This window comes from Protomyctophum bolini (genome assembly GCF_963924005.1).
Source record: "Protomyctophum bolini genome assembly, chromosome: 16".
Lineage (NCBI taxonomy): Eukaryota > Metazoa > Chordata > Actinopteri > Myctophiformes > Myctophidae > Protomyctophum > Protomyctophum bolini.
In genome coordinates, this window is record NC_137877.1 from 5,367,772 (window position 1) to 5,381,668 (window position 13,897).

The 13,897-nt window shown below is 42.6% G+C and overlaps 1 protein-coding gene across 2 annotated transcripts in view; it reads right to left on the reverse strand.

The window, feature by feature from the left end:
• Nucleotides 1-13,897, reverse strand: part of LOC308331074 (guanine nucleotide exchange factor DBS-like) — a 72,513-nt gene that overhangs the window by 5,162 nt on the left and 53,454 nt on the right. The window contains exons 13-27 of one of the 2 annotated variants that reach the window (XM_080786213.1): nt 12,160-12,319; nt 11,501-11,568; nt 10,817-10,902; nt 10,306-10,372; nt 8,717-8,832; nt 7,884-7,953; nt 7,388-7,480; nt 6,961-7,053; nt 6,417-6,542; nt 4,145-4,366; nt 3,514-3,606; nt 3,114-3,192; nt 1,850-1,922; nt 1,162-1,265; nt 442-534 (exon numbers count right to left, since the gene is read on the reverse strand). In XM_080786213.1, coding sequence (XP_080642339.1) covers nt 442-534; nt 1,162-1,265; nt 1,850-1,922; nt 3,114-3,192; nt 3,514-3,606; nt 4,145-4,366; nt 6,417-6,542; nt 6,961-7,053; nt 7,388-7,480; nt 7,884-7,953; nt 8,717-8,832; nt 10,306-10,372; nt 10,817-10,902; nt 11,501-11,568; nt 12,160-12,319 — 1,543 coding nt within the window. The remainder of the gene's footprint in view (nt 1-441; nt 535-1,161; nt 1,266-1,849; nt 1,923-3,113; nt 3,193-3,513; nt 3,607-4,144; nt 4,367-6,416; nt 6,543-6,960; nt 7,054-7,387; nt 7,481-7,883; nt 7,954-8,716; nt 8,833-10,305; nt 10,373-10,816; nt 10,903-11,500; nt 11,569-12,159; nt 12,320-13,897) is intronic. The other variant, XM_080786214.1, reaches the window with a different exon arrangement.

Here is a 13,897-nt window from a genome sequence, read left to right on the forward strand (position 1 = left end):
CATTGTTATAATTTAGCTATTGAAAAAATAGCAGATCTACAAGCTCATAGCGCGCCACCGAGCTTGTAGGTCTGCTATTTTTGAAAAATCGTGAAAATGTGGCACAAATCTTTGAATATATATTCTTTGAATGAACGTGAACGTTTTTAACTCAAATCTTTGCTTCTGGGGGGGGGGGGGGGGGGGGGTTCCTGGAACAACATATTTTCAGATGGGGGGGTCGGCGGCCAAATACATATATTTGTGGGGGTCCTTGACATGAAACTGTTTGAGAACCACTGACATAGAAACATGAGGTTTTTCAGATAACTAGTCAGCAATTAGAAGGCATTTGTAGAATCGTCCTCAGGTCTAAATGGGTTTTTAATTAAAAAAATATCATGTAGAAAAGGGTAGGGGAAATATTCTTGACATCAAACTGTGGGTGATCTGCAGTTTTACCTTTCTGAGTTTTGAGGTTACTGAAGCCCTGCAAAGTAAAGCGCTTTTTAGCCACGGCGGCTCTGTCTGTGGTGGGGCTGGTCGCAGCCTCGTCTGGCGTAGGAGAAGAAGAAGAGTGGGGGAATAAGGGGAAGTGAAAACACACAAAGGGAAAGAAAGAAACCCAAGAAAGAGGAAGAGGAGAGTGTGATCAGACCTGAGATCAGATTCATACGAGGTTTCCACTGGACACACACTGGTCTGATTAACCCATTCTGACCCGAGATCAGATTCTAAAAAATGTCAGTCGTTCTTCGATTTTTCAAAAATAGCAGACCTACAAGCTCGTAGCGCGCCACTCGGTGGCGCGCTATGAGCTTGTAGATCTGCTATTTTTAAATAGCTAAAGCATAACATGATGCTAACACAGAAACGGGTTCCCGTTCAGAATGGGTTAAAGAGAGCAAAGAGAAACATTGTACATGTAGATGTAAATAGAAGAAGGAAAGGGTGTGTTCAGCTTAACAGATTGTGCCTGCAGACAGTGTGTGGTTAATACCACAGAACTGAACTCACAGGAAATTAAAATCAAGCTGAATATATAGCCGGTGGAGTAAATGTAGCAAAAAGAGAAATCTGGCGGAGCAGCAGATCTGTTGCAGCAGTTTAAGATTGAGTTGAAGATATTCGGTTTAAGGAGAGTTGCTTTGATGTCCCAATATTACTAGCATTTATAAGTACCTTTTCCTGTTAGCTTTGGAGAGGCGGTGTTAGCGTCAGGATTGCCAGGCTCAGTCTTCCTCTCCTCTCCCCTTTTCAAGCTCTTCTGACCGCTCTTGAAAGGACTGCGGGGTGAAGAGTGATATATTATTATGTCTGTATGTAAATTAGTGACAAAAGTTTATCATTTTATATAGCCTTTTCCGGTTCATCAGTATACACAAGTATTTGCGGGGTTTTTTTTTTTCTGTTTCTCAGCTCTTCTTTGATAATAGGCTCTGTGTGCATAACTGTAGCACTAGGTTTCCAGAAGGATTCATTTTCCAATAGCTTTGTTTGATTAGCTCAGCAACAGATTTGAACCAGTGAGAAACACATCACCTTCACATGTGTTTTGCAGTTCAAATCTGGTGCCGAGCCAATCAAATGAAGGAATGGGAAAATGAACCAAAACAGGAAGGGGCTATGTCACCTTCTAACCTAGGACTACGTTTATGCACAGAGAGCCTAAAATATACCCTGATAGAGCTTCATATTTGGACTACGTTTATGCACACAGCGCCCATTCCTGATAGAGCTTCATATTAGGACTATGTTTATGCACACAGAGCCTATTCCCTGATAGAGCTTCATATTTTGCACACAGAATTCCCTGATAGAGCTTCACATTTGGGTTCAAGTCAAGAGTGTGAACTGGTTCGTGGCTGACCTCAGGCTGACAGTTCCACTTGACACAGGAGGGAACTGGAACACAGCAGGGTCTGTCGCCCTCTGCTGGCTGGCTTCAGAATCAGAGAGAGGGAGAGGTGTCACCATACATATGTACATCCATCATTAAACACTTTTCCACCTTTCGGTTGGTTCCCAATGAGAACCAGTTCCGTTCTTTTTGGTTCTTAGTCCATGAGCCCAGAGCTCCAAAATTGGAACGTTAATTATGAGGGCAAAAGTTAATTGAGTGGGCAAAACCATACCTATATTAGATTGTTATCACCATGACACTTCCCAAATTGATTACTTACACGAAGACAATGATTTCTAATTGTTTTATAAATGTTACATTTTAAAATATGCAAATGAGACAGTATGTAGGAAAATATGCAAAATAGAAAATATGAAAAAGCTACTACTGTGGAAGGGTTATCGTTATGTATTAAATTTTGGAGCTCTGGCTCATGGACTAAAACCAAAAAGAGCTGAACCGGTTCCCACTGGGAACCAACCGGTGGAACAGTACAATCACCAATTTTATTATTATTAATTTTTTACAATTTCTGCACTTAACTAATTGTTATGTATGGGGATACACGTGGAGTCACCAGCCAAGGATGATGTAAAGAACTTGAAGAATAGGCTCGCACAGAATCTATGCCATAGCATGCACCATAAACACACTGGGTAACTGGCGCCGCAAGTTCAATGGAACGACTTGTAGTAGTCAATTGAGAGCTGACAGATAATCGGAAAATTCCTCCCAGAGCCAGACAAACATTCACAAATCTGCCAGCTGGAATTGCCAGACCAAAAAAAAAGTTATGTTTCCGTTCTCTATCCTTCTTGGTAGCGAGGATATTCACGTCACCAGGAGAGGGTAATTAATATGTTGCTATTTTCCCTGCGGAACCGCAACCAGAAGGGAACAATCCACTGTCCGCTTACCCCTACCTGACCCGTACACTGCCAATATGCATTTGTTGAATCGCCCAGCCAAGCTGTTGGTGCCATATAGCCAGAAAACTAATTATCATGGATTTTACACATTAAATACTGGTTCATTTTTTGGAACCAGACCTTCAAAAATAAAACAATGTTTTATCTTATAGGAAAACTATTGGTGAGAGGTTTGTCTGACACAGGTTTGTCTGGTTTAAGCATGGGCATTTGACCTGGAGCTAGCCCAAACTAATGTCATGATAAAGGGCTTGGGAGTATAAATGCCTAAATCTTCTGTGTCTCCGTTTAAATGTAAATACCTCGATAAGCCTCCAGTTGGGTCGTCAGAACCTTGCTGATCACATTAACCCAAGTTGTTTTCACTTCCGCTGTTGGTGCCTGAAATACATCAATAAAACACTTAATCCATAATAGAAATCACACCCGTGTGTTGAAGTGAGAGGCACTCTTATCATCATGACGTAACGTGTCGATTTTCTCCGACACATGTGATGTAAATTCTCCATTCATTGTCTGGGAATTTAATATTTGTGTAATACGATAATCTACACTAATATAATATATAACACTGGAAATAACTACATGTGTACTGGCATGTTACCCGAGAGAGCAATGTCATCGTTACTATTCTAGGTTGAACATCCTTTCTGTTGAGTAGTGTTCAACATGCATAATCATAAGGTTTGTAATGTCACCTACCTGAACAATATACACCTCCTCCCGTGAGTTACACCAGATTTCAAATTTCTTGTTGTCACCCTTTGCATTTTCAGTAATACCAACAGCGCTCATCTGATAAAAAAGCACAATAGAATAAAAAAATCAAGTCAATCTTAAAAAAAACAAATATATTGCAAATGCATAATGTTTATCACAGACTCACACTATACACGGTTTAACCCATTCTGAACGGGAACCCCTTTTGGTGTTTTAACTAAGCATTATGTTATACTTTAGCTGTTGAAAAATAGCAGATCTACTGTCTGCTGTTTTTGAAAAATCTTTGAATATATATAATGAATTGCATTTTTATGGCGCTTTTCTATGCACTACGTGCCTACTCAAAGTGCTTACAATGGTTAATTCATTCATACATTGGGAGGTGAAGCGGCGAACAGTTGACGCCAGCGTCCTCACTTCCCACCCCCAATCCAACCCTTGATGCTGAGTGTCAAGCAGGGAGGCATTGGGTCCCATTTTTACAGTCTTTGGTATGACCCGGCCGGGGATTGAACCCCGACCTCCCAGTCTCAGGGCGGACAATCTAACCACAAGGCCACTGAGCTGCTAATATATATATTCTTTCAGAAGACTTTTTTTTTGTACTTACACTAAGGGATTGTTTGAAGCTGTAAGAGGGGGCTTTCTCATAGCCTTCGCCGTTCTCCTCCCTCCTCTTGCAGAAAAGCAGGGCCTTCTCGTGCAGGAAGATGTGTCTCTGCATGGGCTTGAAACGGGCCAGGTCTTTGACCTTGGCGTGACCTTTCTTGTGTTCCGTCCACACACTGAACGAGCCCTGCATCAGCAGCCTGCCCAGGTCACCCATATTACCCTTATAACAAAGGCAAGGGTTATACTCACAGAATGTTCCAGCGTTCCAACCATTTGCCCACATACAGTACTACGTCATTTTGTTCAGTGGCATGCACAGATAGACACTAGGGGGTGCTCTTTTCCCTGTGGACAAATGTGCCCTTTTGAAAAAAAGGACCCCCCCCCCCTTATTTATTTTTCTCTTTTTTTACAGTGTATATGGGCCATGGTGACATTGATCAATTCTTGATAAAAAAAAGCTTCTAATATATTATTTAGGCCCGAAAATCTATAAATCTCACACTCTTAAGGTAACCGGCCGGTACGTTCCACTCGCTGCACAAGGTGCCCTTTTTTTTTTCACTTGAGCACCTGCCCCCTCTAAATGTCTGTGCACGCCACTGATTTTGTTATTGACTTGTAAAACATTTATCCCAAAAGAAAATCAGTTTATCTCCAGTGACCTCAAGTAGGTCGGAAATGAAACTCATGAGTCTGTTACTTAATTATGTTTGTTCTGTCAGAGGTCTCTGTCTGTCTTCTGTCCATTCTGTGTCCATGTTTCACGTCCAGTCCCTTGCCTAAAATTCTGTCTGAAGCCTAATCTAAGCTTTGTCGCATGACGGTGTCACTCTCAGAAAATTCGGCAAGCAACACCACCAGTGTTGAACTTGAAGCATTAACCCATTCTGACCGGGCACCCATTTTGGTGTTAGCATCATGTTATGCTTTACCTATTGAAAAATAGCAGATCTACAAGCTCATATCGCGCCACCGAGTGGCGCGATACGAGCTTGTAGGTATGCTATTTTTGAAAAATTCAAAGAACGACTGACATTTTTAGAATCTGATCTCAGGTCAGAATGGGTTAATCAGACCAGTGTGTGTCCAGTGGAAACCTCGTATGAATCTGATCTCAGGTCAGAATGGGTTAACACTGACACATACAGAAGTATCTGTGTTTAATAGTCTCAAACTCTACTACAATATTACAGTCTTTGTGTAGGCGTAAATCACAAAAACACAACATCATTCATTTAATTTCAGTCTTCCCTTCATGACTGGAGTGGATGTATAACCGTTCAGATCAAGGGCTCGTAAAAGGCCTCTTCATACTTCAGTTTTAGTAAAAAACAAGAGAGATGTGTTTGGGTGAGCGGTGAGTCGCCTAACACCGCGGCGTGACGTCATGTTGTAGATTCCGGTGGTCACCTTATCACCTAAAAACTGGAGCATGAATAGGCCTTATAACCACTCACACAAGTCCACTTAGTCAGTCTTTTAAATACGAGTAAGACGCGCAAACGCGGGAAGCGAACGCAGCTCGTACATATTTGGGTTTTGGACGTATAGCTCCATATATGGGCACAAAAGGGGCCAGGTCCACAACAAACAAATCACTGGCCCCTTTTGTGCCCATATATGGAGCTGAGTGGACCTGGCCCCTTTTGTGCCCATATATGGAGCTGAGTGATTGCTGATGCAACACACTCCATATTTGGATAGCGGGACAGACACACGGACACACAGACAGACGCACGCACAGACATGATCTGCTAGGTCTCATAGTAAGTGCTCACTGCGTTCGCAATAACGGGTGCAATGGACAATAATATTACCAGAAACACATAAATAGATAGCCCTGTATTACAGGTCTGTAACTCTGAGAGTGTTCAAATGGAACCAGCCGGACCCTTGCGGGTCCGCTTGGTTCCATCTGAACACTCTCAGCACTTTGTAACTTTGTTAAGAAAGGTGCTTTATAAATAAAATGTACTTACTTACTTACTTACTCTCAAGAGTTACGGGGGTCCTTGCAAATAAAACATTTGAGAACCACTAGTACTAGTGGACTCGGACTCCTAGTGTGCCATAGTGTCATAATAATGAATAATTCTGGAGAAAACCTTGACATTCAGTAAGTGGGTGTTATGATAAAAAGTCCTTGGCACAGCCAAGGACACAAAGTGTATGTCTGTTCCGTTCCGTCTCTCTCTGTGTCCTGTCTGCAGTTACCTGCACGCTGTCTGACACCGCTGTTCTTCTGCTTAATTATGATGATATCTCACCTCATATCCTGTGATGGCGATGAGATGCATGGAGTCATTGACAGCCTTGAGAATGCCCAGGATGGAGGACAGCGCCTCCTGCAGGTCACCAGTCCCCTCACAGCCTTTACTGTACTTAAGCAGTTCCTGTAGTCAGTCACACACACACACACACACACACACACACACACACACACACACACACACACACACACACACACACACACACACACACACACACACACACACACACACACACACACACACACACATTTGAAATGTTTATTTATGTCCACATAATGAGAAGTACAGGAATACCTTGTACAAAGGACATAAACACTGCCAGTGCAGTTTGACAATAGGAGAGCAGCCAGTTACAAACGTGCATGGACGGCAAAGCATCGTTACATACAGTACAGCTGACATGTCGGTCTGACACGCACACGCACACGCAGTCACGCACACGCAGTCACGCACACACACACACACACACAGCTTATGAAAAAGGCAATTCAACTAATCTAACACTAATCTTCTACTGCAGGCAGACAGATGATATAATTACCTTCAACAGCAGCTGATATTTGGTAATTCTCTGAACTGGCTTCAGTAGATATGAATCCAAGCCCAGTTTGTGCTCCAGCTTCTTCTGACACTCCTGGTTTGACGTGATTCAAGGACAATGTATTAGGATTTAGGTCACACACACACACACACACACACACACACACACACACACACACACACACACACACACACACACACACACACACACACACACACACACACACACACACACACACACACACACACACACACACACACACACACACACACACACACACACACACACACACACACACACACACACACACACACACACACACACACACACACACACACACACACAATTACATTACACATATTATGAATGTTTGAGGACCGATGTTCATAGATAAAAAGAACACCCGAGACCTGCATGGCGTTTATACCTGGAAGAAGGCACAGTCAGAGCATTGTCTCCACAGACTCTCAGAGCGAGGCTTGTTGTGGCAATACTTCTCATAGATCTGCAAGTCTGTCATCTGAGGAGAGAAAGATATACATAATGCATGATGAGACAGAACTAAACAACTGCATTCATACCGTTCTTTTCCTACAATATATTGTTACGTAAAATGTCAAGCAAAAAAATTTGCATTGCACAGATCCGTTGTGTGTGACAGAATCGTGGTATGAACTATGAAGTAAAACAGGGCTGTATAAGATTCCGGCTTTATAGGTCCCATTACTATGTCTCTAAATGTTATGATTAATTGAAAACGGTGGACCCTCTTGTAAACAACTGTAATGTTTGATGGTGTCGTCCAACAGGTTTTTGCATTGAGTTGTGCTCGAAATGTACTGTAATTCTACAAACTGGTAATAAATACTTCAATCAATCAATCAATCAATCAATCAAACAAACTACCACCACCCTGTACTCACCCTCTCCAGAAAACACCTTCCAACCATTTCAGGGCAATCTATGTACTGCTCCAACTCCCTCAGAAAGGTTCTGGAAAAACAGTAACAGTGACGGATATAATATACATACAGTATGCCAGATAGATAGTCTGTAAGGAGGGAGGAGGGCAGACAGTGTCAGGGGTTACAGGTACTGCCGCGGGCGTGGAGGGGCTGAGGGCCATTTAAGGTAGAATTCAGTATATATACAATTAAGTAAGTAAGTAAGTAAATTTTATTTATATAGCACCTTTCACAGAGAGGACTCACAAAGTGCTTTACATACAATAAAAATACAGAACAAGGTAACAAGCAAAACAATGCAGATAAAACATGTGCTGTACAATTCAGCTCAACAGGACAACAATATGATCATCATACGTACATCATAAATCAAAGGTAGGTTAATTAAGTTCAGGTTGAACCATCCACAAATGCTTGTTTAAAAAGAAATGTTTTGAGGCTATTTTAAAAAATGCCCACAGAGGAGGAAAATCTCAGTGCTAGTGGGAGAGCATTCCAAAGTTTGGCTGCTACGGCCTGAAATGATTTGTCACCTTTAGTTATTAGTTTGGTGGAGGGTGGGTCTAATAGACCCTGATTTGCAGACCTAAGGGCCCTTCTGGGCACATAACGAGGTACCAGGTCAATCAAGTAGCCAGGGGCCTGACCATGCATCGCTCTAAAGGTGAGCACAAGTACCTTGAACTGAACCCTGAAGTTTATACAATATTATTTGTACAGAGCTTTGACTAGAACAGGCTGCTGCTGCTGCAGGTATGATCCCTGACCGCCAGAGGGCGCTGCTCGCTCACCTCTTGTGGAAGTGGTAGATCTCCAGCATGTTGCCAAAGAGAACGTCCTTCTTGTTCTGCAGGGGAGCCGGGATGAGGTGAGCCATCGTTGGGTTGTCCATCTCGGCGGCGTAGCCCTGAGGGCAGAATTAATTACCTTATGAAATTGTGTTCATTTCGTCGACTAAGGGCCGATTCATACTCCTATTTTAGAGCCGAATAAAAGTCGGTTCGGCGCTGTAGAGCCTACAATTTGACGTCATTTGAGGTTCAGGGGGGCGGGTACCGTCCTAAAGTCGGCTCTTCGGTGCTACTGAAAATTTCTGACGAGCCGAAATCATTTCGGCACTACAGCGCCGAAACAGCGGTAAAATAGGAGTATGAATCGGCCCTAATACTATGACGAAGAATGTCCGTCGAGACGTCGACGACTACCTGTTTTCACTCATGGCGAAAACTATAAATGGAAGCTAAATGAAAACTAAGCTATGATGACTAAAACTAAAGACTAAATATAATTGACAATTTCATCAACAAATGTCTTGGTTGCATGCAGAGAAGGTCCGGAGGGACCGAAACGTTGCATTAACCCATTCTGACCTGAGATCAGATTCATGCGAGGTTTCCACTGGACACACACTGCTCTGATTAACCCATTCTGACCTGAGATCAGATTTAAAAAATATTCAGTCGTTCTTCGATTATTCAAAAATAGCAGACCTACAAGCTCGTAGCGCGCCACTCGGTGGCGCGCTACGAGCTTGTAGATCTGCTATTTTTCAATAGCTAAAGCATAACATGATGCTAACACCAAAATGGGTTCCCGTTCAGAATGGGTTAAAAAGAAAAATACTCTTGTACTGAGCAAATATACAGTGTGCAGGTGCATTCTACTCCTTTCACTGATGTCCGCTGGCCTACACAGATGCGAGATGCCTGACTTCTAGGTGTGCGAATGTTTTTTTCCTACAATTGGTTGGCATGCTGAAAATAGCTGATCTACAAGCTCACAGATCGGCTTGTAGATCGGCTGTTTTTTTCAGCAAGTATATAAAATCAGTCATTACGAGTATACGACGGCATCACTTCACGGCCCGCCAAAATCGACTCAAATCTTGCAGCAATTAAGTCGACTACAACTAGACTATTATAGCACTAAAACATGTCAGGTGACGATCTGACTAAAACTAAATGGAAACTATTCAAGAGACTATGACTAAAACTAAAATAAAAATGTACTGTCAAAAGGCAACACTGCATGATGGAAAGATGCCTTGCTTTGTGGCATGTAGTGATAATATCACTACATATATTAACCCATTCTGACCTGAGATCAGATTCATACGAGGTTTCCACTGGACACACACTGTTCTGATTAACCCATTCTGACCTGAGATCAGATTCTAAAAATGTCAGTCGTTCTTCGATTTTTGAAAAATAGCAGACCTACAAGCTCGTAGCGCGCCACTCGGTGGCGCGCTACGAGCTTGTAGATCTGCTATTTTTCAAAAGCTAAAGCATAACATGATGCTAACACCAAAATGGGTTCCCGTTCAGAATGGGTTATATGATGTATATATATTATATACATATATTATATGATGATATACCTGAAGTACACAGAGTAGCTCCTCCACATATGCTCTCTCCGTTTCCAGCAGCTCATTCATAACATGCCTGCAAGGACAAGAGACCAAAATGTTCAGTTTGAGCACAGACGCAGTGAAACTCAAATTGCAATAATTGATAAATAAATAAAAATCACAACCGCGTGAAGTCAGGGGTGCTCTTATCATTGTACATCATCATGACGTAACATGTCAGACACACTATGACGTAAAATTCTCCTTTCATTGTCAATGGGAATTTAGCGTTAGTGTAAGACTGTAAAAATCACACCATGTGTGAAGTGAGGGACACTCTTATCATCATTATGTTTCCGGCCAATCACAATTTTTTGTCTTCGATGTTTGCGTTTACACAAACACTCAAAACTAGTTATAGGTAGGTGGTGGTGGTGACATAAACAATACAAAAAATAATAATAATAATAATAATAATTTTCATGTGATGTTGTTTGATTGTGGAAGTATTATGATGAATAACATAAAATCTGTGTACATTCTGAGGACTGCCAGGTTTTCCTCCTCCTCTGACAGGGAGGCGTGTCGGCTGTTGCTGCCTCCGTTCAGGAGCTGCCCGTCTCCCTGGGAAATCACATCACATTACATTACATTACAGTACATTACAGTACAGCACTGGTTCCCAAACCTTTTCATGTCAAGGACCCCCAAAATGACACTAATTAGCCCACAGACCCCCGTTTTAAAAGATATGCCAGGGACCCCAATAAGAGAAGATTTCTACGGCTCTAGCAGGGATATTCTCAACCCGTTTAATTTCAAGGACCCCCAGTTTGACATGCATCAGTCTACCATTTACCATTTAATGGCATTTCTATCTCTGGGACCCTCAATTTATATTGTAAAATCAATGTTAATTTAACTCTGTGAGTGTACCCGTTAGGTTCCATTTGTACACTCTCAGAGTTACAGACCCATAAAGGGTCCATTTGGTTCCAAACTATCATTTAGCTGGGGACCCCCTGGAACTCTCTCAAGGACCCCTCTGGGGGTCCCCGGACCCCACTTTGGGAACCACTGCATTACAGCATAGTGACCAGAAGCGGAATGATAAGGCAAACAATTGGAAGACGCCAAGACGGCAGACTATGGTGGCAAACTATCGCAAAAAAAAAAACCCCAGCAAGGAGTCACTCTAGCTATAGCTATACTCTCTACTCACCTTCTTGCAGGTGTCACCGTTCACGGAGTCCTCCTCTGAACAGCTTTTCTCCTGCTGAACTCTGTGCGCTGCGACAGCGGGATGGAGAGAAGTGATGATGAGGGGACAGGGCAATATAAAATCACACACGGAATGCACAGAAGCACCACACAGTGCAATATGAGATGTAGGGCTGCGAATCTTTAGGTGTCCCACGATTCGATTCGATTCCGATTATTGGGGTGACGATTCGATTCAAAAAGGATCTTTTCGATTTTTCCGATTCTCGATTCAAAAAAGATTTTTTTTCTATTCTAACGCAGTTTTTTTTTATTTTTTATTAAAAACAATTAAATAGAATTTTAGCATGATCTACTCCAGTCTTCTGGCATGAAAGCAGAGTACATTTAGTAAAAAGCTTGTATAATTGTAAAGGTTTTATCAACTGAATGATTTAAACACACAAAGGTTAAATCAAAGAGTAAGAACATAATGCATTGCATGCATAGGTACATTTGTGCAAGAAAAAAAAATAGATTTTTTATTTATTTTATTCTTTTATCGATTTTTGGAAAATGAGAATCGATTCTGAATCGGACGGCATTAGAATCGCAATTCTAACTCGAATCGATTTTTTTTGACAGGCCTAATGAGATGTATCGGATGATGCGATGACTGACCAGGGGAGGTGAGAGGGGACTTGATGAACGCCTCGGGCCGGGGTGCCACTGGCTGCACCGGCCTGGTCTGTTTGGCTGCCAGTTTCTTCAAGCTGACCCTCCTCTTGTCAAACATCTCCTGCATGGACACCTGCTTCTGGTACACCTTCTCCACTTGGTCCTGATACAAGTGCAAAGCAGGGAGAGAGAGCGTGAAATAGGTGCTTTTATTATTACTATTAAAAGGGACATTGCACTGCTAGAAGAAACTGCAGTCACTCAATGCTAATAGTATTTGTAGTAGATAACAGTACCACAATTTGAAATGTGCCAGAAAAAGTATGTAAAAGTCTGTGTGTTTGACTAGGATCTGACTGGATTGCTGAATTCCTACAATGCCCATATTATTGCTTTAGTGCACTAAAGGGGAGGGGGGGGGGGGGGGCTGCATGGAGGTGTGACTTTGTAGTCCAGGAAGGAAGTGAGACCACATTTTCATGACAGGTGTTTGGTCATGAACAGTGTCATGACTAAAATATAATGTAAAAAAAAAAAAAAATCTCTGGTTGCAAAAGGGCCCTTTAAAGGAAGACTGACACGCCCCTCGGGAGCTAATAACTGCTATCAAACAATGCTATCATGATTCTGACGTCAGAGTGGCGAAAGCTTTCCCCAACGACTTCTATGCGGGCTCGCCGGGCTTGGTGGCCGTGGTAGCATAGCAACTTATGCTACTATTTTGGTGTCACATTTAGCTTGAATACTGGGTGAAAGTCTCATTAAAAAAAATATTTTTTCGCAACATTGTTCAGGTGAACTGTGTGTTTATGCTTGTTCATTGTAATAATCAATATCGCTATGATTATTTTATTTATCGCCGCGTCGCTCCGCATGACAACATAGTCTAGCCCGTCTCAGATGCAGGCTGCACACACACGGACGGACGGACGGACGGACGGACGTATAGTCTCTGGTCAGGTCCCCGCATTGAACTGGGCATGTGTGTACGCACACACACACACAGACACACAACTTTTAGCCGTGGCTATAGTGCATGACAGCGGGGAAGAGATTCCGTGCCATTGCATGTGTGTGTGTGTGTGTACACACATGCCCAGTCCCCCGTAGAGGCTCATGATCTCGTCCGCAAGACTATGCCTCGGCATAGCGATATTTATTATTACAATGAATACAAACATAAACACACTATAGTTCACTTGAACAATGTTGTGGTAACTAACTACGGTATTACAGAGTGAGAGCGAGGGTGTACATGTCAGCCTGCGGCTGAGAGGGGAAAAGAACAGTAGTCGCGCTGCTCTCACAGCGGCCAGACAACAGCAGACCGTCCGTAGTCGCGACTGTCGCGCTGCGGGGCTGAGAGGTCTCAGAGCGGGCAGACAGGGGTGTTGGCGACCGGGGGAACATGGGACTCCAGTCCAAAATTTGCGCTTGTGCTGCAGTTCCCCTAAAAAACCCCACGCCAACCTCAATTGCATTCAAACTAAGCATTTCTGGCGAAAAAATATTTTTTTTCAATTACATTTATAGCCAATATGACGCTAAATGTACCGTCAAAAACGCTAGCCTGACCTATAGCCACTTGTTGCTAGCGCCGTAGCCCCGTTTCAAACTGTTTCAAACTGTTTTCAGTCAGACCACGTGATGTGCTGTACCACCCATATTAATTTCGGGGCATGTCAGCGGACCTTTAAGTTTCTGCCATTAACTAGAATTTCAACATCGTCGGTTCAGAACA